Genomic DNA, 24,760 nt, shown 5'->3' with positions numbered 1-24,760 from the left:
GACAGTCAGACGCAGCAGGGAGTCAAGCAAGCAAGTCAAGCAAGTCAAGCAAGCAAGAACTCGGTTTATTGCGCGGGTAGCAAAGCCTTTTAAAGCACAAGACTGCAGGATTACTGGGGCAGGGCATAAGGATCAACCAATTACTTAAAAGGTCATTTTTCGGGGCCATTTTCAACAGGACCAGCCACATGTTTGTACACTCGTCATCAGTTGTCGTCACCTCCCCTGATGCTGCGCAGGCAATTAGCTTTGGTGGTAGACAACTTTGGATACCGCCCACCTTACTTCCTTTGGGCGCCATCTTTGAATTGCCACATGTGCCTAATTTCCCCACAAATCAGCAGACAGATTCTCTCCCTCTCGCTGTGACTTTGCCTTTCAAACTAAAAATAAATCTTTAAAAAAGATTTTCCGGCAGAGGGGCTTTTTAAGTTATGCTATTAATTTATAGTTGTATTGTGTCATTTTCAGTATATTTATTGTGTTGTGTTTGGTCTGTCTTGGACCAAGAGTCAATGTCTCCTATCACTGGTGTATTTTTACTTATTTCTCTGTACATCTGCTGTAGTTTCTCCTTAATGGATCTGGCTATTCTATTATTTGGTGCACTGATATTGTAACCCAGTGTATAGGGTTTAGGGAAGAGGTGAGCAGGTGTACACAGGCAGAGAATCTAAAATAATGCATTTTCTTGAGCTTGTTTTTCAGAGGATGTTACTGGAGAGCTTATCTTGCAGCAATGTACTGAGAGAGGGGCCGACCACCACAGGCAAGGACAGTGCCAGAAACCAGAGTCAGGGTTTTGAATACCCAACGCACAAAGATGTCCATTTCAGGCAGGGAGCCCTCCTGATTCCCTTTGTCTCCATATGATCCCAGCTTTGAAAACTCTGGCAAACTGCTTCTTGGAGAAGCAGCTTCTGTAGGGGGACTGCTCTCTTCCCCATCTCCTTTATTTGTCATAAGTAAATGAAACTTTTGCTCTGAGCAACTCCTGCTTGAGGCTGATGATTTGGTGTTTGCTATGAAAATTCATGACTTAGTGGGACAGTTCCTAACCTTATACTCAGGTAACAAGGAACGAGGCATGGGGCCAGTGACAGTAACAGCTCAGACAGGGCTTACTCTCTCCTGTGGAGTTGCTGCTCTGTCCTCTTGGCATAGGAGGGTTCACTTGGTGTCTGGCAACCCTGATTTGCTGAGAGATCCATGAGGTGACATGGCCACCCTTCCTATCCAGCACCTCATGGAATCAAGGAGTAATTTGAAGTCACTGCTCTAATCAGTGTCTAGAGTTTATAACAGTGAAAACCAGGACAGGCAGTGTGTTATCAGGACAGAAGTGGGGCAGGAAAGGGACAGCTCTTTCTGGAATGCCAGAATGTGAGCTTGAGGACCACAAAAAGCAGCCTGAGAAATCTCCAGACTGGGTTTCTGGGTTACTCAGCTCCTTCCTTCCCCATTTCAAAAGTGTGGTGCCACTTTATTTAGCTTTAGAAGTCTCTATATAGACAGGGAATTTCATGTTGTAGAACTGATGAAAATTGTGATGTCTTGGTCCATCTCTCTACTGCTTTCTGGCATTATGTCTGCATGGTTATTCTTCCTTGTTTGTGCATTCGCTAATGATCTGTGAACTCTGGCCATTTCCTACATTGGCTCACTTGCGTTATTCAGAATTCTCTAGAGATGTAGAATTGATGATAGGCATTTAAGTATATGAAGAATTCATTAGCGAATTTGTCTCACACAACTGCAGCAGCTGAGAAACCCAACAGGTTGTCTGCAGGCTGGGGAGCCTAGAATGCCAGTCACGGCTCAGGCCAGTCCAAGGGCTTCAGTGCACGAGAAGCCTGGGTTGTGAGTCTCAGTTCAAGGCCAAAAGCCTGAGTGCCAGTAAGGGAGCTGCAGGTATAGTCCTGGAGTCCAAAAGCCAGCAAGTGACATCCCATACAGGAGTGGAACAAGCCCCACTTCTCTCTGTGAGAACCCATAATTCCTTTCCCACCTAGCTTCTCCAGACTGGCAGCCAATTGATGATGCCTGCCCATATCAAGGCCAGATCTGCGCACATAATACATTCAGATTTGCATATTAATTTTTTGGAAACACCCTCACAGGTACACCCAACATAATGCTTGTCCAGGCTCCTAGGTAGTCCTTGATCCAGTCAATCTGACACTATAAAATTAGCTACCACATGTGTACTGGAGTACCATTACTGGGGTTTGACAAATTTCCCATGCGGGATACTATCCTCATCTCAGTGGAATGTGAAGCTGTGCCCTTATCATCCAGTTCTTTATAAGTCCTAGGATGAAGAGAAAAACTGAACAAGAAATACAGCTGGGGCCACACTGTGGCATAGCGGGTAAAGCTGCCACCTGCAGTGCCAGCGTCCTATATGGGCACCTGTTTGAGTCCCAGCTGCTCCACTTCTGATCAAGCACTATGCTATGGCCTAGGAAAGCAGTAGAGGATGGCCCAAGTCCTTGGGCCCCTGCACCCGTGTGGGGGACCCAGAGGTATCTCCTGGCTCCTGGCTTCAGATCAGCCCAGTTCCAGACATTGTGGCCATTTGGGGAGTGAATCAGTGGATGACTTCTCTCTCCCTCTGTAACTTTGCCTTTCAAATATACATATACATATATATGTATATATATATACATGTATATATACACACACACATATATATACATGTATATATATATATATACACAGACACACACACATATTTTAAAAAGTGAGTCCTTTAAAAAAATGAAGCCTAGTTCTTCTCAAAGTCCTTCAATGGAAAACAACATACAGTTGGAGGGAGGCAGCGTTGTGGTGCAGTGAGTTAAGTTGCTACCTGCAAGACCAGCATCGCATATGAGTACTGGTTCAAGTGCTGGCTGCTCCACTTCCAGTCCAGCTCCCTCATAATGCACTTGGGAAAGCAGCGGAAGACGGCCCAAGTACCCAGATGGAGTTCCACGCTTCTGGTTTCAGGCTGGCCCAGCTCCGGCTTAGTCAATGTGCACCCTGGAATCAGGAGTGACATCAGGAATGGGAGTGTCCACGCTGTTCCCTGATTCCTTTCAGCTCCTCTGGACAGAGGAAGCAGTTTGATGAGACCAAGACACTCTCCAGTTGCCTCCACCAGAGGAGCCCTGAACCACTGTAGAAACAGAAGGGGAACTTTTGTAGCATGAGTTTCACTCCTCTATCCTGCGGTGGGGGCGGTACAGGTGCCCTGTTCAACAGGAAACAGTTACAGAAGAATGGCCTTCATCTTTCAAAAACGAGGAGCAAAACGTCTAATGGAGATTTTGTAACCACAAGTGCAGGATTTAGGCGGGGGCATAGGATGATCAGCAGAGAAGCTGAGACAGTTTACTTGCCTGAACTTGCTTTCCTGGAGGGCTTACCCTACACCATGTACACAGCACGTGTACTACATACCACTACACACCCACAAACAAGCAAAGCTCCAATAAACCAGTCCGGGACTTTTCAGCTAGTGTACAGAGATGCCATGGGAAGCAGGAAGGGAACGGCCACTTGCCCTTCTTCTGCATCTAGGCACTTCCTTAGGAACCCTGGCACACCGCCTCTTGGGGACTCAGTTTCCTTGGGGACCATGTCTTCCCACTGTCCTCTAGCTGTCACAGTGAACGAAGCTTTCTTCCGGGCAACTCCCGCGCCAGGATGGGTATTTGGTGAACCCCTGGTGTCCAAGATTGTTACCCGACACCGTGATTCCCAAATTCTAGCCTTAACAAGTCGCTTTTTTTTTTTCCCCTTGTGCTGACTTTTTACCTGAATTCTGTCTCACTTGCTATAAAGAAATCAGCAGCGTTGGCACTCTGCCAAGAGCAGAGTCTCAGTCGGTTTTCTGGCGATCCTGCAGATACGCCTCGTCCCCTGCAACTCTCTTTAAGATTTTTAAAAATTTAATTGAAAGAGAACAGAGGGGCCGGCGCTGTGGCATATCGGGTAAAGCTGCGGTCTGCAGCACTGGCATCCCGTATGGGCACCGGTTCGAGTCCCAGCTGCTCCACTTCCGATCCAGCTCTCTGCTATGGCCTGGGAAAGCAATGGAAGATGGCCCAGGTCCTTGGGTCCCTGCACCCACGTGGGAGATCTGGAAGAAGCTCCTGCCTCCCTGGTTCGGATGGGCGCAGCTCCGGCCGCTGCGGCCATCTGGGGAGTGAACCAGCGGATGGAAGACCTCTCTCTTAACTCTGCCTTCCAAATAAATAAATCTTAAAAAAAAAAAAAAGTAACATAAAGAGAGGGGGAGAGACAGAGATCTTCTATCCGCTGCTTTACTGCTCAGACGGCCGGGCCTCCCGAGCCAGGAGCTCTACCCGGGTCCCCTCGTAGGTGCAGGGGCCACCCTCCCAGGCTTTCCCACGCCATCAGCACGGAGCTGGATCGGAAGCGGAGCAGCCTGGACGGGCACCGACAGGATGTCGGCGGGAGCCGAGGGCGCGGGGGCCGGGGGCGGCTTCACCGGCTAGGCCACAGCGCCAGCACGGAGCGCTCTCTCCACGGACGCGCAGCCTGTGGGCAGCGGCCTGTTGTCCAGGCTTCCGGCAGCTGGTTGCGTCCCCACCGCCCCAGCCGTGACGCACTTCCTCGTGCGCCGCGCGCCTTCCGGTCTGCGCGCGGCACCGCTTCCGGTCGGCAACAGTGAAGCGCTGGGGACCTGGCTGTCCAGTCGGTGGGGGTGGCCGCTGGCCGGCGAAGACCGAGGACTTGACCGCTGCACGCCTGGCTCGGTCGGCCCAGGGCGTGGACGCAGCCTGGCCGGCCTCGGGATCTTCTGCGTCCGTGCCAACGAACGACACCAGCTCATCGCCGGGACTCCGCGTCCGGGCCCGGAGGCCGCGTCCCTCCGGGCGGCCGGGCCTCAGGCCACACAAAGGCCGACTGGCCGCTGTTGCCTCGGGGTCGGGAGCAGCGGACAGCCCGCGGGTTCTGCAGCTACGCGGCTCGCAGGAAGCTGTAGGGGATGGCCTCCGGGTTACGGACGGCTTCGTATTGGGTAAGTGGGGGTTTCGACGCCGAGGTGGCCGGTCCCACCCAGGGCTGGCCCTGCCCGTGTCCGGGCCTCCAGCAAGGGTGCTTCGGGTGTTCGATGCCCTGGTTACGCTTCGTTCGGGAAATGATCCGCCGCCGTTTCGTCGTCGGCTTTGGCTGGCCCTTCGGCCCTCGTGAGGGAGGGTGCAGTCTTTCCTTCAGTGTATTTGGGCAGATGCTTATTCCGGGTCCGGTTGTATGGCGGGGCCTTGGGATGCTGGTTGTGCGTTCACTCTGTACGTTCTTGTTTTTAAGGAGCTCTGGTCTTGTGGGAAGGGTAATCAAATGAACAGTGTGCACAGTTCCAGGTGAGTGGGTAGGGACCCAGGACGAAGTGTTAACAGCTGCCACTCTTGGCTAGACACTCTTTTAATCACTTTCAAGTGTCAACCCTGTGAGCAAATATTTCCCCACTGTGCGAGGAAACCGGGAACCTGCCCAAAGTCCCAGACTCCTAACAGATCCTAGGAGAGGAAGCTGACAGCCCAGACAGTTCATCTGCAGGGTTCGTGCTCTCTTTTTTAATTCATTCTAAATAAATTTTACTTATATTCACTTTATTTGTAAGGCCGAGAGCGAGCTTAGATCCATGGGCTGACTCCCCCAGTGCCTGCAAAATCCAGTCTGAAGTCAGGAGCCTGGATTTCCACCCACTGTTCATTTGATTATGCTTCCCACAAGACCAGTATTCAAGCACTTAACCGTGACAGCTGCTTCCAGGTGCACATTAGCAGGTTGGGGGCGGAGTAGCTGGAATGTGAAGCAGGCATCTGGTGTGAGATGTGGGCATCCCAAGTGGCACCGAAGCACTGTGCCAATACTGGCCTCAGAGTTTATGCTCTTACTGCCTCTTAGGACCTAAAAGAATTGTAAACAGTGTTTCTTTGTTTTTTACTTTTTTTTCTTTAACATTTGTTTATTTTATTTGAAAGAGAATTACAGAGAGAGAGAGACACAGAGAGAGATGTTCCATCAGCTGGCTCACTCCCCAAATTGCCGCAACAGCTGGGACTGGGCCATGCTGGAGCCAGGAGCCAGGAGCTTCATCTGGGTGTCCCACGTGTGTTCAGAGGCCCAGGGACTTGGGCCATCTTCCGCTGCTTTCCCAGGTGCACTAGCAGGGAGCTGGATCAGAAGTGGACCAGCTGGGACTGGAAACGATGCCCATACGGGCCCCCGGCATCACAGACAGTGGCCTTACCCACTGCGGCACAACATCTGCCTTCTTTTCTTTGATTTTAAGTGCATGTACTAATTTTGTTAGCAGACACAAGGGGTCTGTTTGATTCGGATGTTGGCAAATGGGAGTCAGCCTCAAGTGGGAGTTGTTCAGCGGTAAGCTGTCCTTAATTGTGACAAGTAAAGGAGACAGTGGAATGGTACAGTTCTCTAAGTAAAGGAGACAGTGGAATGGTACAGTTCTCTAAGTAAAGGAGACAGTGGAATGGTACAGTTCTCTAAGGAAGCCACCTCTTGCAGAAAGCAGTTAGCCAGGATTTTTATATAGGGGAGCGTCTAGCATGAAGAAAAGGGTCACTGCAATGCACACTGTATGTTCTTATATTATTATGTGTTAAAAGAAATCTTAGACTAGTTTCTTGTACTTTCCTTGTTTGTGGAGGTCTGGACCCCTTAGAAAACAGTGCTGCCATGTAAGCCCTCCAGGGACATTCTCTGATAAACAGGTTTAAGCAAGCAAACTGCCCATATTCTCTACCCATATTCCTGTGCCCACCTCTTGCCTAAATCCAGAACTCTTGGTTACAATTTAACAATCATTGACTATTACGCCAGATAATTTTTTAGAGCATGCAGAGGTAAACAAGACTAGCAGAGTCTATGACCTCATGAAGGTTGTGTGCGTTAGTAGGTCCCCAACTGGATTAATTCCAAGAACTTATCTTGGTGTTAGAGAAGAATTTGAAGTAGAGATATAAAGGACAAGAATGGGAGCAGCCCTGCTAATGCTTCTGGGAAGGCAGCAGAAGATGCCCCAAGTGTTTGGGGCCCTGCCATCTGCTTGAGAGACCCAGATGGAGTTCCTGGTTCCCAGCTTCCGCCCAGCCCAAACCTGGCTGTTGCAGCCATCTGGAGGATGAACCAGCAGATGGAGGATCTCTTTCTGTCCCCATCTTGCTCTGCTTTTCAAATAAATAAATCTTAAAGAAGAAAAGGGATATTCCCAAATAATTCGAATAGCTGTAGAAACAAGGTACACAATAGGAGATAAAAATTTTTTTAATTTATTTGAAAGAGCAACAGAGAGTGAGATAGATCTTCCATCTACTCCTTCACTCCCCAGATGCCTGCAACAGCCAGAGCTGGGCCAGGCTGAAGCCAGAAGTCCAGATCTCTTGCATGGGGAGCAAGGACCCAACTACTTGAGCCTCCTAGGATGCTCATGAACAGAAAATGGGATGACAGGGGAGCACAGATGTGATCTTGGGCTTTTCCATATGGGATGTGGGAGTCCCAGGTATTGGTGCACCCCTTGTGTATAGATAGCTCTTTACGTGCGGTGAAACATTATGCTATCGTGCCCTTAGAGTTATTTTATTTTAAATAATTCGAAAACTATGCAGGGGGTGTAAGTATAGTATTAAACCTATTTTTTGGCTGGTGTCACGGCGCACTAGGATAATCCTCCGCCTGTGGCACCAGCACACCGGGTTCTAGTCCCGGTTGCGGCACTGGATTCTGTCCCGGTTGCCCCTCTTCCAGGCCAGCTCTCTGCTGTGGCTCGGGAGTGCAGTGGAGGATGGCCCAAGTGCTTGGGCCCTGCACCCCATGGGAGACCAGGGGAAGCACCTGGCTCTTGGCTTCAGATCAGCATGGTGCGCCGGCCATAGCGGCCAAAGGAAGACCTTTCTCTCTGCTTCTGTCTCTCACTGTCCACTCTGCCTGTCAACAAAATAAATAAATAAAAATAAAAAAAACTATTTTTTATGTTTTTAAGATTTATTTATTTGAAAGGCAAAGAAAGAGATTTTGCTTCTGCTGGTTTACTCCCCATATGACTGCAGCTGCCAGGGCTGGGCCAAGCCAAAGCCAGAAGCCAGAAACTCCATCTGGGTCTCCGGTGTGAGTGGCAGGGACCCAAACACTTGGGCTATCTTGTGCTTCCTTCCCAGGCACATTAGCAGGGAACTGGGTAAGAAGCAGGTCAGCTGGGGCGTTAACTGGCACTCCAATGTGGGATTTCTGCATCGCCGATAGCAGCTTGACTTGCTGCCACGACGCTGGCTCCAAAAGACTATTGTAATCCTACTTTTTTTTTTTTTTTTAAGATTTATTTACTTATGTGGAAGGCAGAGTTACAGAGAGGCGGCGGGGGGAGGATAGAAGTCTTCCATCCTCTGGTTCACTCCCCAAATAATCGCAACGGCTGGAGCTGCACTGATCCGAAGCCGGGAGCCAGGAGCCCCTTCCAGGTCTCCCAGGCCGGTGCAGGGGCCCAAGGACTTGGGCCATCCTCCACTGATTTCCCAGGCTATAGCAGAGAACTAGATCGGAAGTGGAGCAGCTGGGTCTTGAACTGGCGCCCATATGGATGCTAGCACTGAAAGCGGCGGCTTTACCTGCTACGCTGCACGCGCTATTGTATTCTTTAAAAGCCCCCAGAAGCTTTCCCAAGAATATGTCCCAAGTCCTTGGGCGTTGCACCCACGTGGGAGACCCGGAAGAAGCTCCTGGCTCCTGGCTTTGGATTGGCACAGCTCTGGCCATTGAGACCAGTTGGGGAGTGAATCAGTGGATGGAAGACACACCTCCCTCCCTCCCTCCCTCCCTCTCTCTCTCCCCTTCTCTCTATGTAACTCTGACTTTCAAATAAATAAATAAATCTTAAAAAAAAAAAAAACAACAACCTCGATACACCTCTTCATCCAGAATCCCCAAATGTTGCCATTTTGTAATATTAGCTTTATCGTTGCCTATGTAGGAATGTATGTGTACGCATACCCTCACTCACTTAGCTCCCTTTCTCCTTCTGCACGTTTCATTGTTCTCCCTGATATCCTCCATCCTGTGAAGCCTGCTCTTCCCTGTGTACCTCATCTGTTTCTCAGGCTTCTTCCCTCCCTCACTTTCTTCCTTCTGTTTTTATTTTTAATGATTTATTTATTTAAAAGGGAGAGTGATAGAGATTGATCTTCCACCCACTGGTTCACTCCCCACATGCCTGCAATAGCTGGGCTTGACCAGGAACATCATCTTGGTCTCCTACATGGCCGGCAGCAATCCCAGTACTTGAACCTGCTGTCTCCCAGGTACGTTAGCAGGAAGGAGGACTGGAAGTGCAGAGTAGTGGTGACTTGAACTGGCACTGTGGTATGGGATGAGGTATCCCAAATGGTAACTTTAATGTGCTGTACCACAGCACTCACCCCCTTCCTTCCTTCTTCCTCCTCCTTCTGCTTTTCTTAACTTTGTTTTATTTTTATTGACACAAATACCATAGGAATTAATTTATTATATGAAAGACTTCTTTACCCCAGCCCATTCTGCTTTCTAGAAAAAAATGCCATTTCCTTTTTTGTTGTGTAGTCTTCCTGTCCTGTTTTGCATAAATGATCATGTACACAGGTATTTTTTTTTTAAAGATTTATTTACTTATTTGAAAGTTAAATTACACAGAGTGAGAAGGAGACACAGAGAGAGAGAGAGAGAGAGAGAGAGAGGTCTTCCATATGCTGGTTCACTCCCCAGTTGGCCGCAATGGCTGGAGCTGTGCCATTCCAAATACAGGAGCTTCTACTGGGTTTCCCACACAGGTGCAGGGCCCAAGAACTTGGGCCATCCTCCACTGCTTTCCCAGGCCATAGCAGAGAGCTGGATAGAAAGTGGAGCAGCCGGGACTTGAACCAGTGCCCATATGGATGCCAGCATTGCAGGCAGTGGCTTTACCCACTATGCCACAGTGCCGGCCCCACAGGTATCTATTTAAATATGAAAATAAGTTTTCAGCTTTTCTTCCTTAACAGTTTTAATTGCATTTTCTTTTTTAGAAAATGCTATTGTCAGTAACACACTCTGAGGCCCATTGGCCATTTTCCATCCAGGCATCTTCCAGAAGAAACATTATGGCTGTTTCCTTCTATAAATTGTGTGTTTTTTTGTTTTTTTGTTTTTTTATTTGACAGGTAGTTATAGACAGTGAGAGAGCAAATCAGAGAGAAAGGTCTTCCTTCCATTGGTTCACTCCCCAAATTGCTGCTAAGGCCGGTACTGCGCCAATCTGAAGCCAGGAGCCAGGTGCTTCTTCCTGGTCTCCCATGCAGATGTAGGAGCCCAAACACTTGGGCCATCCTCTACTGCCCTCCAGGGCCACAGCAGAGAGCTGGACTGGAAGAGGAGCAACTGGGACTATTATCCAAGTGAGCCACGGCATTCGCCCCTAAATTGTGTATTTTGCTATCTCCTCTTTTTTTTTTTTTTTTTTGACAGGCAGAGTTAGACAGTGAGAGAGAGACAGAGAGAAAGGTCTTCCTTCCGTTGGTTCACCCCGCAAATAGCCACCACGGCTGGTGCGCTGTGCCGATCCGAAGCCAGGAGCCAGGTGCTTCCTCCTGGTCTCCCATGCATGTGCAGGGCCCATTGCCATCTCTTAAATTTATTTTAGATCTCTTATACAAATAGTTTTTACATTCCTTTTAATAATTGCATTCTAGAGCCCACAGTACAAGTAGGCTACATTTTATTGAGCTGTTTCCCTCCAGTGGGAATTTAATCTTTGTAAACTGGCCTGCCTATGTCCTGAGTATGAGAAGCCCCCAGGAAGTCCCCCCTTTGTTACTCATAGATAGAACTCTCAGCTTTTGGTTCTACTGAAAATTTCTATTTTTTTTTCTCTTTAAACATTTATTTATTTATTTATTTGAGAGACAGAATTACAAAGAGAGGTAGAGCCAGTGAGATAGAGAGGTCTTCCATCCACGGTTCACTCCCCAAATGACCACAATGGCCAGAGTTGAGCTGATTGGAAGCCAGGAGCCAGGAGCTCCTTCTGGGTCCCCCAAGCAGGTATAGGGACCCAGGGACTTGGGCCATCTTATGCTGCTTTCCCAGGCCACAGCAGAGAGCTGGATCAAAAGAGGAACAGCAGGACTTGAACTGTCACCCATATGGGATGCCGCACTGCATGCTGGGGCTTTAACCCACTGCGCCATAGCACTGGCCTGGGGACATTTTCTATTTTGAAACAGTGGAAGATGGCCCAAGTTCTTGGGCCCCTACACCCACATGGGAAACTCGGAAGAAGCTACTGGCTACTGGCTTCAGATAGGTGCAGCTGTGGCCATTGCAGCCATCTGGGGAGTGAACCAGTCGATGAAAGACTCTCTCTCCCTCTCTCTCCCTCTCGCTCCCTCTCTCTCCCTCTCTCTCCCTCTCTCTCTCCCTCTCTCTCCCTCTCTTTGCCTCTCTCTGCTTCTCCTCTCTCTGTCAGCGCCCATATGGGATGCCGACACTGCAGGTGGTGGTTTTACCTGCTACAACACAGCAACAACCCCAATTTAACATTCTTTATGGTAAAAACATTGAAACCCTCTCTTGAGTTTTTTTGAGTTTGTCATGGGTCTGCGTTGCTACATAGTAGGTAAAGCAGTATCTCTCTTTTTTTTTTTTTTTTTTTTTTTTTGACAGGCAGAGTGGACAGTGAGAGAGAGAGAGAGAGACAGAGAAAGGTCTTCCTTTGCCGTTGGTTCACCCTCCAATGGCCGGTGCACCGCGCTGATCCGATGGCAGGAGCCAGGTGCTTCCCCTGGTCTCCCATGGGGTGCAGGGCCCAAGCACTTGGGCCATCCTCCACTGCACTCCCTGGCCACAGCAGAGAGCTGGCCTGGAAGAAGGGTAACCGGGACAGAATCCGGCGCCCCGACCGGGACTAGAACCCGGTGTGCTGGCGCCGCAAGGCGGAGGATTAGCCTATTGAGCCGCGGCCCCGGCTTCTGTTTCTTATCTAACTCCCTGCTAATTCATCTTGAAAAGCAGTGGAGGGTGATCCAAGTACTTGGGTCCCTGCCACCCACATGGGAGACCTGGATGGTGCTTTGAGCTCCTGACTTTGGCTTAGCTTAGTCCTGGCCGTTGCAGTCATTTGGGGAGTGAACCAGCAGATGGAATCTCTCTCTGTGTGTGTGTGTGTGTGTGTGTGTGTGTGTGTGTGTGTCTGTGTGTCTAGAACTTATAATTCTGCCTTTCAAATAAAGTAAATCTTTATTATATTAACATTATCCATAGTCACCCTTCTGTGCAGTCGAACTGCAGAACATTTTACTCCCATCCTACTGTAACTTGCAACTCTACGTTTTTTAGTGGTCACCTTTAAGTCTATCACAGACATCTCCAACTTTTCCTTTTTAAACAAAGTCTAAAGTTGGTATCTTTTTTCAAATGAAAATGGTTCTTTTATACACTATACTTTTTATTTTCTGTTATTGTCATCTATTTGTGTTACACTGATGCCAAATAGTAGCAGATTGTAATTTTAGTTCTGGGGCATGAGGAAATATGTTTAAAATGCATTTAAATCTGTATTGAGATTTACCAGTGCATATATAATATTTGACAGGCAGAGTGGACAGTGAGAGAGAGAGACAGAGAGAAAGGTCTTCCTTTGCCTTTGGTTCACCCTCCAATGGCCGCCGCAGCTGGCGTGCTGCGGCCGGCGCACCATGCTGATCTGAAGGCAGGAGCCAGGTGCTTCTCCTGGTCTCCCATGGGGTGCAGGGCCCAAGCACTTGGGCCATCCTCCACTGCCTTCCCGGGCCACAGCAGAGAGCTGGCCTGGAAGGGGGGCAACCAGGACAGAATCCGGCGCCCCGACCGGGACTAGAACCTGGTGTGCCTGCGCCGCAAGGCGGAGGATTAGCCTAGTGAGCTGCGGCGCTGGCCATCCAATGCATATATTTTACTCACTTCATTGCTCACCATTATATATAGCTTCCCACTAATTCCTTCTGTGTTTTTTTCTTGATGTGTATCTCTGGAATATTGATTTTCCAAGTGCTTGTACAATTAAAAGTATCCTTTTCCTTATTGTTGACTTTTAGCCTGGCTAGTATAAAATTTCAGAAAAAAAAAATAACTTTTCTTTGACACTTTTCTCCTCCCACTCAGGAAATCTTCTTTTCCCTTTGTTGCTTGTCAGATGTTCTCTTTAAACTTTATTTCAGAAGTTTATCACCATCTGCTTAAGATTGGATGTTTTGTTAGAAGGTGATCTTTTCACTTGGTGGGTTTTTCTAAAAGGAACTCCTATATTTGTCTTTATTTTTGGAAACTGTCAGCCTACCTTTCTTCAAATGTTGCTGTAATGTTTCCCAATGTAAACCTACATTGGCTATTCTTTTCTACAGGAAAAGTATTCTAGGTTTGTTTTGCAGTCTGGCCCTTCCCTATTCATCCTTCACAATTACTTTCTCTATTTCTGAAATAGTTGCAGTGTCTTGAATTTACCAGGCCCTGCCACGTGTTGTACAGTGCTTGCCACTTCTCAGGGTCTGCAAGTTATCTCTCAGTAGTTTTTCTTTCTTCGTAAGGTCTTTCAGCTGAACATGTGGAGAAGCAGACTACATTTCCCAGTGTCCCTGCTGCTTCAAATCCAAATGTGGTGACTGAATCTTAGACCTGAGTTCCCCAGCAATGGAGCCATGCATGGCAGAGCAAAAAGATGGAAGGTGACTGAGTCTCTGACTGTGCATTTGTCCCTGCCCCAGACCCATTCGCCTCAGCCTCCTGCAAGTAGAAGCAGGATGACCTGTGAAATCTGCTGCTGCCGCCGCTATTTCTGTTGCTCCCGGGGAACCTCATTCTAATGACCTCCTGTCGTCCTTCCCACTCCATCTTCTTGGGGAAACATATCATGAATCTGAGACTGTTCACTTGGCTCTTAATGGGACCAAATCTGGAATCCCTTTTTAGGACTATTGTCTCCATTTCTGTGCAAAATATACCCTGTAAATATGTATCAGAGGCTCAGAACAGCTTATTTCATTTGTGTATGTGATAGCTGTTTGCTTCCCTATAAAAGATTCAGAGTATTTGGCACACAGAAGCTCACAGAATACATACTGAAGCAGGCACAGGAGATGGTGTGAAGCAAAGTGTCTACTTTCTCAGTGATTCCTCTGCATCTTTTCCACATCACTTGATAAAATTGCATCTGATTGGATTGGCTATGTCTGATTACAGGGATTATTGTCATTCAAGGATATATCTATGGAGTTTACCTGGGAAGAATGGCAGCTGCTGGATTCTACACAGAAGTACCTTTACAGGGATGTGATCCTGGAAAACTATAGCAACCTGGTATCAGTGGGTAAGCACAGCTTCTCTGTTTAACTCAGATTGTGACTTGTAAATTGTTTACCCTTTTTCTTTTCTTAAAGATTTATTTACTTAAGAGGCAGAATTACAGACAGACAGAGGGAGAGACAGAAAGTTCTTCCACCCCCTGGTTCACTCCCCAAAAGGCCACAATGCCTGGAGCTGGCCAATCCGAAACCAGGAGCCAGAAGCTTCTTCCAGATCTCCCATGTGGATGCAGGGGCCCACCTGAGCCATCTTCTGCTTTTCCAGGCCATCAGCAGGGATCTGGATCAGAAGTAGAGCAGCTGGGTCTGGAACTGGTGTGCAGAGGGATGCTGGCACCGCAGGCAAATGCTTAACCTGCTATGCCACAGTGCCAGCCCTGCCATCCCTTTTCTTTTGTTCATTGATTGAGGGACCTCCAAAGTGCTGATGCTTATGAACTGGAACTTTAGAGGTCAGATGTTCTTAGTCCTTGTTTGCCTCTCACCTGTTAGTAGTTGTTGTTTTTCTTACCTCCTAATTGTAATCTTTCCCCAACTGCTGTGTAAAAATAAGCAGTTTCATTTTTTAAAAAAGATGTATTTACTTGTTTCAAAAGGCAGAGCAATAGAGAAGGAGTGACAGAAAGAGAGGTTGGGGGAGAGACCGAAATCTTCCATCTGTTAGTTCACCCTCTAAATGGCTGTAACAGCTGGAACTGATGCAGGCCAAATCCAGGAGTCTAGAACTCCATCCTGGTCACTCACATGAGTGGTCAGGACCCAAGTATTTGAGCCATTTTCCACTACTTTCCTAGGTGTGCTACCAGGGAGCTGGATCAGAAGCAGAGAAGCCAGGACTGACACAGGGTGCTGGCTTCTCAGTCAGCAGTTTAACTCATAGTACAACAATACCAGCCCAAACCGTTTGATTTTGTAGCTCCTGATCCCTGGCAGTTTGGTCTATATCCTTTTTGATTTTCCTTTAACAGGGTACCATGGTACCAAGCCTGATTTAATTTTCAAGTTGGAGCAAGGAGAAGAGCCATGGATAATTGCCAAAATTTCCAGTCAGAGCTGTCCAGGTGAGTTGATGAGAATCAGGAAGATGGGAGATGTAGAAGTGACCTGGTTGTTCCCAGAGGAAGTCACACTGGTGCAGCGTTACGCACAGAAACTCTTAGGAGACCATGGGCTCTTCACATAAGGACTCGCCAGCATTCTTCACATATTGGGGTTTTCCTTCCTTTGGCTTTGAGAGGTAGGCGGTGCCACTTTTTGTGCTCAATATGTGTGCTCTGGGTTAGCTTCTTTCTTGCCCAAGGTCAAGCACATTATTAGGCATTAAAACATGCAGAGAATTTATTTTTCTTCTCCTTCTTTTTTTTTTTTTTTGACAGGCAGAGTGGACAGTGAGAGAGAGAGACAGAGAGAAAGGTCTTCCTTTTTCCGTTGGTTCACTCCACAATGGCTGCTGAGGCCGGTGCACTGCGCTAATCTGAAGCCAGGAGCCAGGCACCTCTCCTGGTCTCCCACGCGGGTGCAGGGCCCAAGCACTTGGGCCATCCTCCACTGCACTTCCGGGCCACAGCAGAGAGCTGGACTGGAAGAGGGGCAACCAGGACAGGATTCAGCACCCCAACCAAGACTAGAACCCGGTGTGCTGGCTCCGCAGACGGAGGATTAGCCTATTGAGCCGCGGCGCTGGCCCTATTTTTCTTCTCATTGGGAATGAGTCATACCCCTCAATATCTTTTGTTTTGTTTTGTTTTCTCTTTTGCCTTCCACAGTTAAATCCCTTAGATTGTATCATAGTCTTAAGTTTGGTCTCACCTCTATAACTAACCATCTTTACACACCTTTTTCTTTCTGAGTTGTCTGAAGGGATTGGTTTGCCAAATTCTGCTGTCATCTCCTTTGCTATAACTAATTTAAGACTTTCCCATTCTTAAGATTGAAGCTTTGGCCGGCGCCGCGGCTCAATAGGCTAATCCTCCATCTGCAGCGCGGGGGGCGCCGGATTCTGTCCCGGTTGCTCCTCTTCCAGTCCAGCTCTCGCTGTGGCCCGGGAGTGCAGTGGAGGATGGCCCAAGTGCTTGGGCCCTGCACCCGCATGGGAGACCAGGAGAGGTGCCTGGCTCCTGGCTTCAGATCAGCGCAGTGCACCGGCCTCAGCAGCCATTGTGGAGTGAACCAACGGAAAAAGGAAGACCTTTCTCTCTGTCTCTCTCTCTCACTGTCCACTCTACCTGTCAAAAAAAAAAAAAAAAAAAAAACAACAACAACAACAACAAAAAAGACTGACGCTTTCACCACCTACAATGCTGACATCCTCCTTCTCTCTTTCTTCTGCAAGTTGAGTCCTCAGGAGAGCTCCCCGTGCTTTCCTACACTTCGTTGAATGTAGTAGGGACTTCTTTCTAAAATTATGACGTTTCTCTGTTTTTATTGTTGGTGCACTTGTAGTCTGTGTGCTGGATTCTGTGGTCACACTATGTCATATCCTATCTTCTTTGTTGATCTTGCAGCTGCTTCTATTTCTATCAGTAAAAGTATTTTATCCTCTGAAAAGTATAACCCTTATCTCTTTAATTGTCACCCAGACTAGGTCAGTATTGTCTCAAACCTGCATATATCAATTTCATAACCATCTCTGAGAGCTCTCATCTCCTCCTTAGCTGTTGTTTCTTTCCATAGTGTTCTATCAGCAGCTTGAGAAAATTAACAAAAATTTTGTACAAAATAAACCCAACAAGTGTTTCTTAATCTGTGATTCTATCAGAATAAAACAATAAGGAATTTAAAATTTCAAGTGGAAAGTTATATGCCATAGGGCAACTTCACCATGATGTCAGGAGCCAAGCTTCCATCTGTCTCTCTTTTGCCCCTGTGAATTATTATACTTTCCCTATCAACCCATTTCTTCATAATGAATAAGGCTCCTCACTGCCACATGTCACACGCAGATACCACAGAAACCACCGACTCAAATTTATTTCTGAAACAACAACAACAACAACAACAACAAAAACCATTTGATGGGTGCTTAGAGTCTTTCCCAGAAGCCTACCAGCATGTTTTCATAAAATCACATGCCCGCGTCTAGTCCAGATATAGTGGGGAATGGGAGGGCTCCAGGACTTGTGCTCTATCCTCACTGACCATTACATATGAACAAGAAAAGGGTGGGTAGCCTCTCTGAGTTAGGAGGGGACATGGCCTTTGAGTAGGCGGAGTTCATTATAGTCCCATCTTTGTGCCCTCTGTTCAACTGAACATCTTCAAAAATTCTCATGTTAACATTCTCATGTTAGCTTCTTCCAGGTCTTCTCACGTAGGTGCAGGGGCCTAAGGACCTGGGCCATCTTCTACTGCTTTCCCAGGCCATAGCAGAGAGCTGGATCGGAAGTGAAGCAGCCAGGACTTATACCAGCACCCATATGGGAAGTCGGCACTGCCAGCAGTGGCTTTACCCGCTATGCCACAGCACTGGTCCCTAGACTTACACTTTATGATTGCGCCAGCTAAGCTCATATGTGTCATCTTCCCTCTGAGAGGAAGGGCAAAATGTAGGTGCAACACTCAGGACGGCGTTACTGTGGTTTGCTGTTTCTCAGACTGTCCCTGATGAGTGCTCTGGAGATCTTGACCTTCTGATGTTTTCCTTTAAACATTTGTCTGATCATTACTTTCATTGTGATAGCACTGTTTCGGCCTAATAGAGGGACCTTCACATTCTCTAACTCATGCCCAGCCTTAAACGTCGCCGCCTCTAGCTCTGGCTCTGTGTCTTGTTTTGTTTGCGTTGTTCACTGGATGGTCTCATCCATTGTGTTATTTAATGCCTTTCATTGAGCACAGAACTTACATCTGACTGCCTAGGTGCTGTCTCCATTTGGGTGATGTTTAACTGCAATCCCAGATGTAATAACTACTAAAATAAAGTCCTTTAGTTCTATACAAATATGTTTCTTGTTAGGTGACACCAGCTTGTTATTGAAGGTGTTCGTTTCTCCCTTTCAGCTCCCACATCCAGTCTCATTACATTTTCTTAGTAGTCTCTTCTGATTTGCTCACATTTCCTCAACGCCAGGGGGCATAGTCCAAACCATTGTCATTTCATCCTGGTCTGATGTGACTCTCTTCCCCTTTCTTACTCATTTTTTGCCAAATAAGCAAACTGATCTTCTTCTTCTTCTTTTTTTTTACACCAGCTCTTGAAGAATTAATTTTCATAGCTCATTCTTTCTGATTTATTTATTTCATATTAATTAACTTAGGCAGAAACAGAAAAAGGTCTGCCAAACATTGGTTCGCTTCCCACAACAGCCATGGCTAGGTCAAATAAAAATCAAATCAGAAGTTGGAATTTCAATCCAGGTCTCTGTGGGTGGCAACACAACCAGTTGAGTTATCACATACTGCCTCCCAGAGGTACGCATTAGCCTGGACTTGAACCTAGGCACTTTGGTGCAGCATGTGGGTATCCCAAGCAGAATATTAACTGCTAGGCCAAACGCCCACCTTCATTCTCATCATTAATGTCTCATTCTCACCCAAACCTAAATGTCATACTCTGGTTATTCTGTATCTTGTAATTTCATGTTTTAGTTAAAAGAAAAATCTTGGGGGTAGCATTGTAATTCAGCAGGTTAAGCTGCCTCCTGCAACACCAGCATCCCATATGGATGCCAGCTTGAGTCCTGACTGCTGTACTTCCCTCCAGCTCCCTACTAACACACCTGGGAAAGCAACAGAAGATGGCCCAGGTACTTGGGCCCCTGTCACCCATGTGGGAGACCCAGATTGAGTTCTAGGCTCCTGGCTTTGACCTGGCCTAGCCCTGCCCATTGCATCCATTTGGGGAGTGAACCAGTGGATGGACAATCTTTGTCTGTCTGCCTGTAACTCTTGCCTTTCAAAAAAAATAAAAAGAAAACTTAATGAGATAGATGCTCTTTATTTCTGCCCATCCAAGTTCACAAGCTACAAAAAAAAAAAAAAAAAAAAAAAGGAAAAAAATCTTGTAATAATAAAATACAGGTACAAAATAATTGGAAAGTGGCTCCTAAGTGCAGGCTGAAATTTTTTTTAAAGATTTTAATTTATTTATTTGAAAAGCAGAGTTTACGGGGGTGGGGTGGGGTGGGGCGGAGATTGAGAAACAGAGATCTTTCATCTGCTGGTTCTCTACCCCGATGTCCTCAGTGGGCTGACCTCGTCCAGTCTGAAGTCAGGAGTCAGGTGCTTCTTTCAGGTCTCCCATGTGGGTTGCAGGTGCCCAGAGACTTGGGTCATCCACTGCTGCTTTCCTAAGTGCATTAGTAGAGATCTGGATTGGAAGTGGAGCAGCTGGGACTCAAACTGGTGCCCATATAGGATGCTGGTGTCACAGGCGGTGGCTTTACTGGCTACACCATGATACTGGCCCCTAAATTTAAAAAAAAAAAAAATTTTTTTTATTTGAAAGGCAGAGTTACAGAGAGGAAAAGACAATGTCTTCTATTTGCTTGTTCACTCCCAGATGGCCATGGCCACAGCAGCCAGGGCTGGGCCAGTCTGAAATCAGGAGTTAGGAGCTTCATCCAGGTCTCCTGTCTGAGTGGCAGTGACCCAAACACTTGGGCCACCTTTTGCTGCTTTTCCTAGGTCATTAGCAGGGAGCTGAATCAGAAGTGGAGCAACCGGGACACAAAGCAGTGCCCATATGGATGTCAGGGTTGCAGTTAGTGGCCTTACAAACTTATACCATAATGGTGGCCCCTAAAAAGCTTTTCTTTTTTTTTTAAGGTTTATTTATTTACCTGAAAGGCAGTGTAACAAAGAGAGATAAAAGACACAGAGAGATTTCTCCATCTCTTCCCCAAATGGCCACAACTAGCAGGTCTGGTCTTTCTCTGCCTTCCCAGATGCAATAGCAAGGAGCAGGATCTGAAGCAGAGCAGCAGCACTCTGATACAGGATGCCAGCGTTGCAAAGGACAGCTTAACCTGTTGTGCCACAACACTGGCCTCAAAAGCAATTTTGATTTCTGCTGATTCACTACCAGTTTCCATGAGGGGACCTTTTCAATTCAGGCTCTCTTACTCCCTGCTCGATCAGTAATATTTCTTTTGAATCAGTGATATCAACCTATTACCAAAAGAAAAAGAATCATCACATGTTAAGCAGTTCTAAAGCTCTTTAATTCTGTATCAGAATGTTTAAAGTGTGTTTTGTTTTGTTTCTAGAAGGCTGGGAAGAATGGTACCAGAAAAATCAAGATGAGCTTGAAAGTGTTGAGAGGAGCTTTGCTTGTAATGTGTTTGGAAAACTTCATCTGAGCAAAACCTGTGTCTTTTCAAAACAAAGGCTCCATAAGTATAGCACACATGGGAAAAGCCTGACACAAAACTCAGATTCAAGCATAAGTTATGTAAAAAAGAATCTTGATAAGTGTCATGGTTATGAGGAATCATACTTCCTAAGGCATAAAAGAGGTCATGGCATAGAAAAAAACTGTGTGTGCAGTGAATGTGGGAAAGCTTTCCGTTGCAAATCACAGCTCATTGTACATCTCAGAATCCACACGGGAGAGAGACCTTACGAATGCACTAAATGTGAGAGAGCCTTCAGTGCCAAGTCAAACCTTAATGCTCATCAGCGAGTTCATACAGGAGAAAAACCCTATTCATGTGGTGAGTGTGGGAAAGTCTTCTCTTTCAGGTCACAGCTCATTGTGCATCAGGAAGTTCACACAGGAGGGAAACCTTTTGGTTGCAGTGAGTGCGGGAAAGCATACAGTTGGAAGTCACAGCTTATCTTACACCAGAGAAGTCACACAGGAGTAAAACCCTATGAATGCAGTGAGTGTGGGAAAGCCTTCAGTTTGAAATCCCCCTTCGTTGTACACCAGAGGACTCACACTGGAGTGAAACCCCATAAGTGCGATGAATGTGGGAAAGCCTTTAGGAGTAAGTCGTACCTCCTTGTCCACATCAGAATGCACACAGGAGAGAAACCTTATCAATGCAGTGAGTGTGGGAAAGCCTTCAACATGAAGACGCAGCTCATTGTACATCAGGGCGTTCACACGGGAAATAATCCGTACCAGTGCACTGAATGTGGCAAAGCCTTTGGTAGGAAGGAACAACTCAGTGCACACCTGAGAGCTCATGCAGGAGAGAAGCCCTATGGATGTGGTGAGTGTGGGAAGGCCTTCAGTAGCAAGTCCTACCTTGTTATACACAGACGGACACACACGGGAGAGAGACCCTATGAATGTAATTTGTGTGAAAGAGCCTTTTGTGGAAAATCACAGCTGATTATCCATCAGCGAACTCATTCAACAGAGAAGCCTTATGAATGCAATGAATGTGAAAAAGCCTATCCTCGGAAGGCCTCACTTCAGATACACCAGAAAACGCATTCCGGAGAGAAACCGTTTAAGTGCACCGAGTGTGGGAAAGCGTTTACTCAGAAGTCGTCTCTTAGTGAACATCAGAGGGTTCACACGGGAGAGAAACCATGGAAGTGCTCTGAGTGTGGGAAAGCTTTTTGTTGGAATTCAGGACTTCGCATACATCGGAAAACTCACAAGTGAAAAATCAGAATGAGGTGACTATTAGAAGCTTTCACACGGAAGCTGATACTCAGGAGATTCCAGACAACAGTAGGATGTATAAACATACACTGATCACACGTAAACCTTGTAAGACGAATAATACTCGGAGTGAGTTTGCAAAAGCTTTCAGAAACAAGTCATACAAATCTTTTAGACAATATTTGAAGGAATGAGGAATGATAAATATACCAAATGCAGTAGTATCATGAAGATTTGGAGAATTCGCACTTAGAACACCTTATAAATTTAGTAAATCAGAAAAGCATTTCCTCATAGCAGGTGTGTTACATGGAAAGTCACATTCCAGATTTGAAGCTGTTTTTATAAGTTAGTGATTAAAAATAGACTTTCGTGAGAAAGTGTAAGATTGTTTTTGTTTTATAATGTAAAATAATTGTCAAGAAAGGCATAAGAATATACAAGAGCTTTCAAAAAGTACATGGAAACTACATCTTTAATTATCTTTTCCATGAACTTTTTAAAGCCCTCATATTTTGAAAGTTAAAGGATATTTAGACTTTCCTGAGTTAACACTGAATATTATTTTTTTAAATGTTGGTATTTTATTCTTAAATGTAATTTATTACTATATATTTGGTGGTTTGTGTCATAACATCTCCCAGTATTCTCCATATTAAATACTAAGTATCAGCATTATCTTTCTTAGCAATATACTAAAATAATGTGACTTAAAATACCTGAAAGATTCAGGTCCCCAAGGCAGTGAGCTTTTTCAGTGGTCTGTCTCTAAGCAGGACTGGCAGTTATTACAGGGTTGCTTCTTAAGGGAACTCATCACAATGAACATTTATTGTATTTTAGCAGTTTGCTATCCGTTGCTATGAGCCCCTCTGTTTTTGCTAGAGAAATACCACCTCTGTCCTGTGCTTCTTGGCAGTAGTGCCTTCAGGTATCCTTCCCACTAGCCCGTCATCAGATAATGGTAATCTCTTTGCCGAGATGTGCAGTCTGACGTGATCAGAAGGGACATGTGGGAATTTATTTGTTCCTGTTCCAGAGTCCAATTAAGACCTTCAGTTAGTTCTGCCGAATTGATTCCCAGGATAACTGTGGATGTTATTCCATTTTGAACCTGGTTCTCTGGGCTGTGTGCTTCCTTCTATTTTCTCAATAAAAGTATGTTTTTATTTTTTGCTTAATTGAGGAATGAGTTTTATTTCTTCTTCTTCTTTTTTTTTTTTTTTTTTGACAGGCAGAGTGGACAGAGAGAGACAGAGAGAAAGGTCTTCCTTTACCATTGGTTCACCCCCCCAATGGCCGCTGCGGCTGGCGCGCTACGGCTGGCACACCACGCTGATCCAAAGCCAGGAGCCAGGTGCTTCTCCTGGTCTCCCATGGGGTGCAGGGCCCAAGTACTTGGGCCATCCTCCACTGCACTCCCTGGTCACAGCAGAGAGCTGGACTGGAAGAGGAGCAACCAGGACAGAATCCGGCGCCCCGACCGGGACTAGAACCCGGTGTGCCGGCGCTGCAGGCGGCGGATTAGCCTGTTGAGCTACGGCGGCGCCAGCCGAGTTTTATTTCTTAACAACTATGGTTGACAAATTGTTAGGCTGGAGTTGTACAGAGGCAATCCACTATTAGAGAAAAGTGGCATGTGTGCATTAGGATTTTTCTTGAAACAAAAAGAAAATCAAATTCTTGTTTATGTTCCATGACAGGAGCATTTTAGCCAGTCAAATTAAGTCATATAGGCCGGTGCTGTATTGGTGCAGCGTGCCTGCCATAGCAGCCACTTGTGGGGTGAACCAACGGAAAAAGGAAGACCTTTCTCTCTCTCTCTCTCTCACTGTCTAACTCTGCCTGTCAAAAAAAGGAAAAAAAATTAAGTCATATCATTGCTTGTGTTTACCCACAACTTTGTGGCCCTTCATAGAATTTTGGGGATACTGAGGAACTGTTTCAAAAGAATTTTAAATTTTTGCAGAAATCTGAGACAGGAAGTGAGATGGTTGCTTAGGTCATACCAGGTCTTAGACCACAGAAAAGACAGGCGTGGAGCCCTGAAATCTTATCTCAAGGCTGAGTATCAGTCTAAAATAAATGCTTGTCATATTGCTAAAATAAATACTTGTCAACTGTAGGATTGAGATGGTAGAATCAAACAGTGTATTTGGCTTGATGAATTAAGAGTCAAGTCATCTCAAATGCTCACCTAAATCCTTGATAATTTGAATAAGAATATCCAAGAGGAATGTGACTATTCAATCTAGCAGCCTTTTGGTATAGTTAGAACTGTGTATTTTTTTTTTTTTTAAGATTTATTTATTTATTTGAAAGTCAGAGTTACACAGAGAGAGGAGAGGCAGAGAGAGAGAGAGAGGTCTTCCATCTGCTGGTTCACTCCCCAACTGGCTGCAAAGGCTGGAGCTGCACCAATCAGGAGCAAGGAGCTTTCTCTAGGTCTTCTCACAGGGTGCAGGGGCCCAAAGACTTGGGCCATCTTCCACTGCTTTCCCAGGCCATAGCAGAGAGCTGGATCGGAAGTGGAGCAGTTGGGATTTGAAACGGTGCCCATATGGGATGCTGGCACTGTAGGTGGTGGCTTTACCCACTACGCCACAGCACCAGCCCAAGAACTGTGTATTCTTCATCTGTAGACTAGATATTGACAATATATGAAATTCAGATTTCAGTGTTCATAGATCCAGTTCTGTTGAACTATAGCCAAATGTATGTGGATATTGTCTGACTGCTTTTGTGTTCAGCAGAGTTGCTAGTAGCACACTTGGTCTGCCTATGAAACCTGCCAGCTCCTGGTGAAGAGCCCGTTCCTTTC

General features: G+C 46.4%; 1 protein-coding gene and 1 long non-coding RNA gene across 5 annotated transcripts; one reads left to right on the top strand and one right to left on the bottom strand.

Annotated features, from left to right (window-relative positions):
• Window positions 1–2,771: 2,771 nt before the first annotated feature.
• LOC138847358 (uncharacterized) lies at window positions 2,772–4,003 on the bottom strand. The gene is made up of 2 exons (XR_011385106.2): window positions 3,802–4,003; window positions 2,772–3,160 (listed from the first exon to the last, which is right to left on the bottom strand). It is a non-coding gene; the product is annotated as an uncharacterized LOC138847358 (long non-coding RNA).
• A 613-nt stretch (window positions 4,004–4,616) lies between these two features.
• ZNF26 (zinc finger protein 26) lies at window positions 4,617–23,120 on the top strand. 4 transcript variants are annotated; one of them, XM_017338436.4, is made up of 5 exons: window positions 4,626–5,032; window positions 13,608–13,745; window positions 14,260–14,386; window positions 15,350–15,442; window positions 20,588–23,120. In XM_017338436.4, the coding sequence occupies exons 2-5, from the start codon at window positions 13,719–13,721 to the stop codon at window positions 21,937–21,939; spliced, it is 1,599 nt and encodes a 532-aa protein (XP_017193925.3). In that variant the 5' UTR covers window positions 4,626–5,032; window positions 13,608–13,718; the 3' UTR covers window positions 21,940–23,120. The 4 variants fall into 4 exon arrangements, with proteins under 4 accessions (XP_002722529.3, XP_089179660.1, XP_017193925.3 ...); XM_002722483.6 differs by lacking the exon at window positions 13,608–13,745 and having other exon boundaries at window positions 4,617–5,032; XM_089323534.1 differs by lacking the exon at window positions 13,608–13,745 and having other exon boundaries at window positions 4,621–5,032; window positions 20,267–20,615.
• Window positions 23,121–24,760: the final 1,640 nt, after the last annotated feature.

This window comes from Oryctolagus cuniculus, chromosome 21 (assembly GCF_051225735.1).
Source record: "Oryctolagus cuniculus isolate XC-2025 breed Fujian yellow rabbit chromosome 21, ASM5122573v1, whole genome shotgun sequence".
NCBI classification, from domain to species: domain Eukaryota; kingdom Metazoa; phylum Chordata; class Mammalia; order Lagomorpha; family Leporidae; genus Oryctolagus; species Oryctolagus cuniculus.
Note: the sequence above shows the minus strand (reverse complement) of the source record. Positions and strands in the feature narration are given on the sequence as shown.

What these genes read in the sequence shown, in the direction of transcription:
- ZNF26 (XM_002722483.6), top strand. Translation starts at nt 5,000, where the DNA reads ATGGCCTCCGGGTTACGGACGGCTTCGTATTGG. An exon ending in TACGGACGGCTTCGTATTGG is followed by an intron (nt 5,033 to 14,259) that starts GTAAGTGGGGGT and finishes GTCTGATTACAG; the next exon opens with GGATTATTGTCATTCAAGGA. An exon ending in TAGCAACCTGGTATCAGTGG is followed by an intron (nt 14,387 to 15,349) that starts GTAAGCACAGCT and finishes TTCCTTTAACAG; the next exon opens with GGTACCATGGTACCAAGCCT.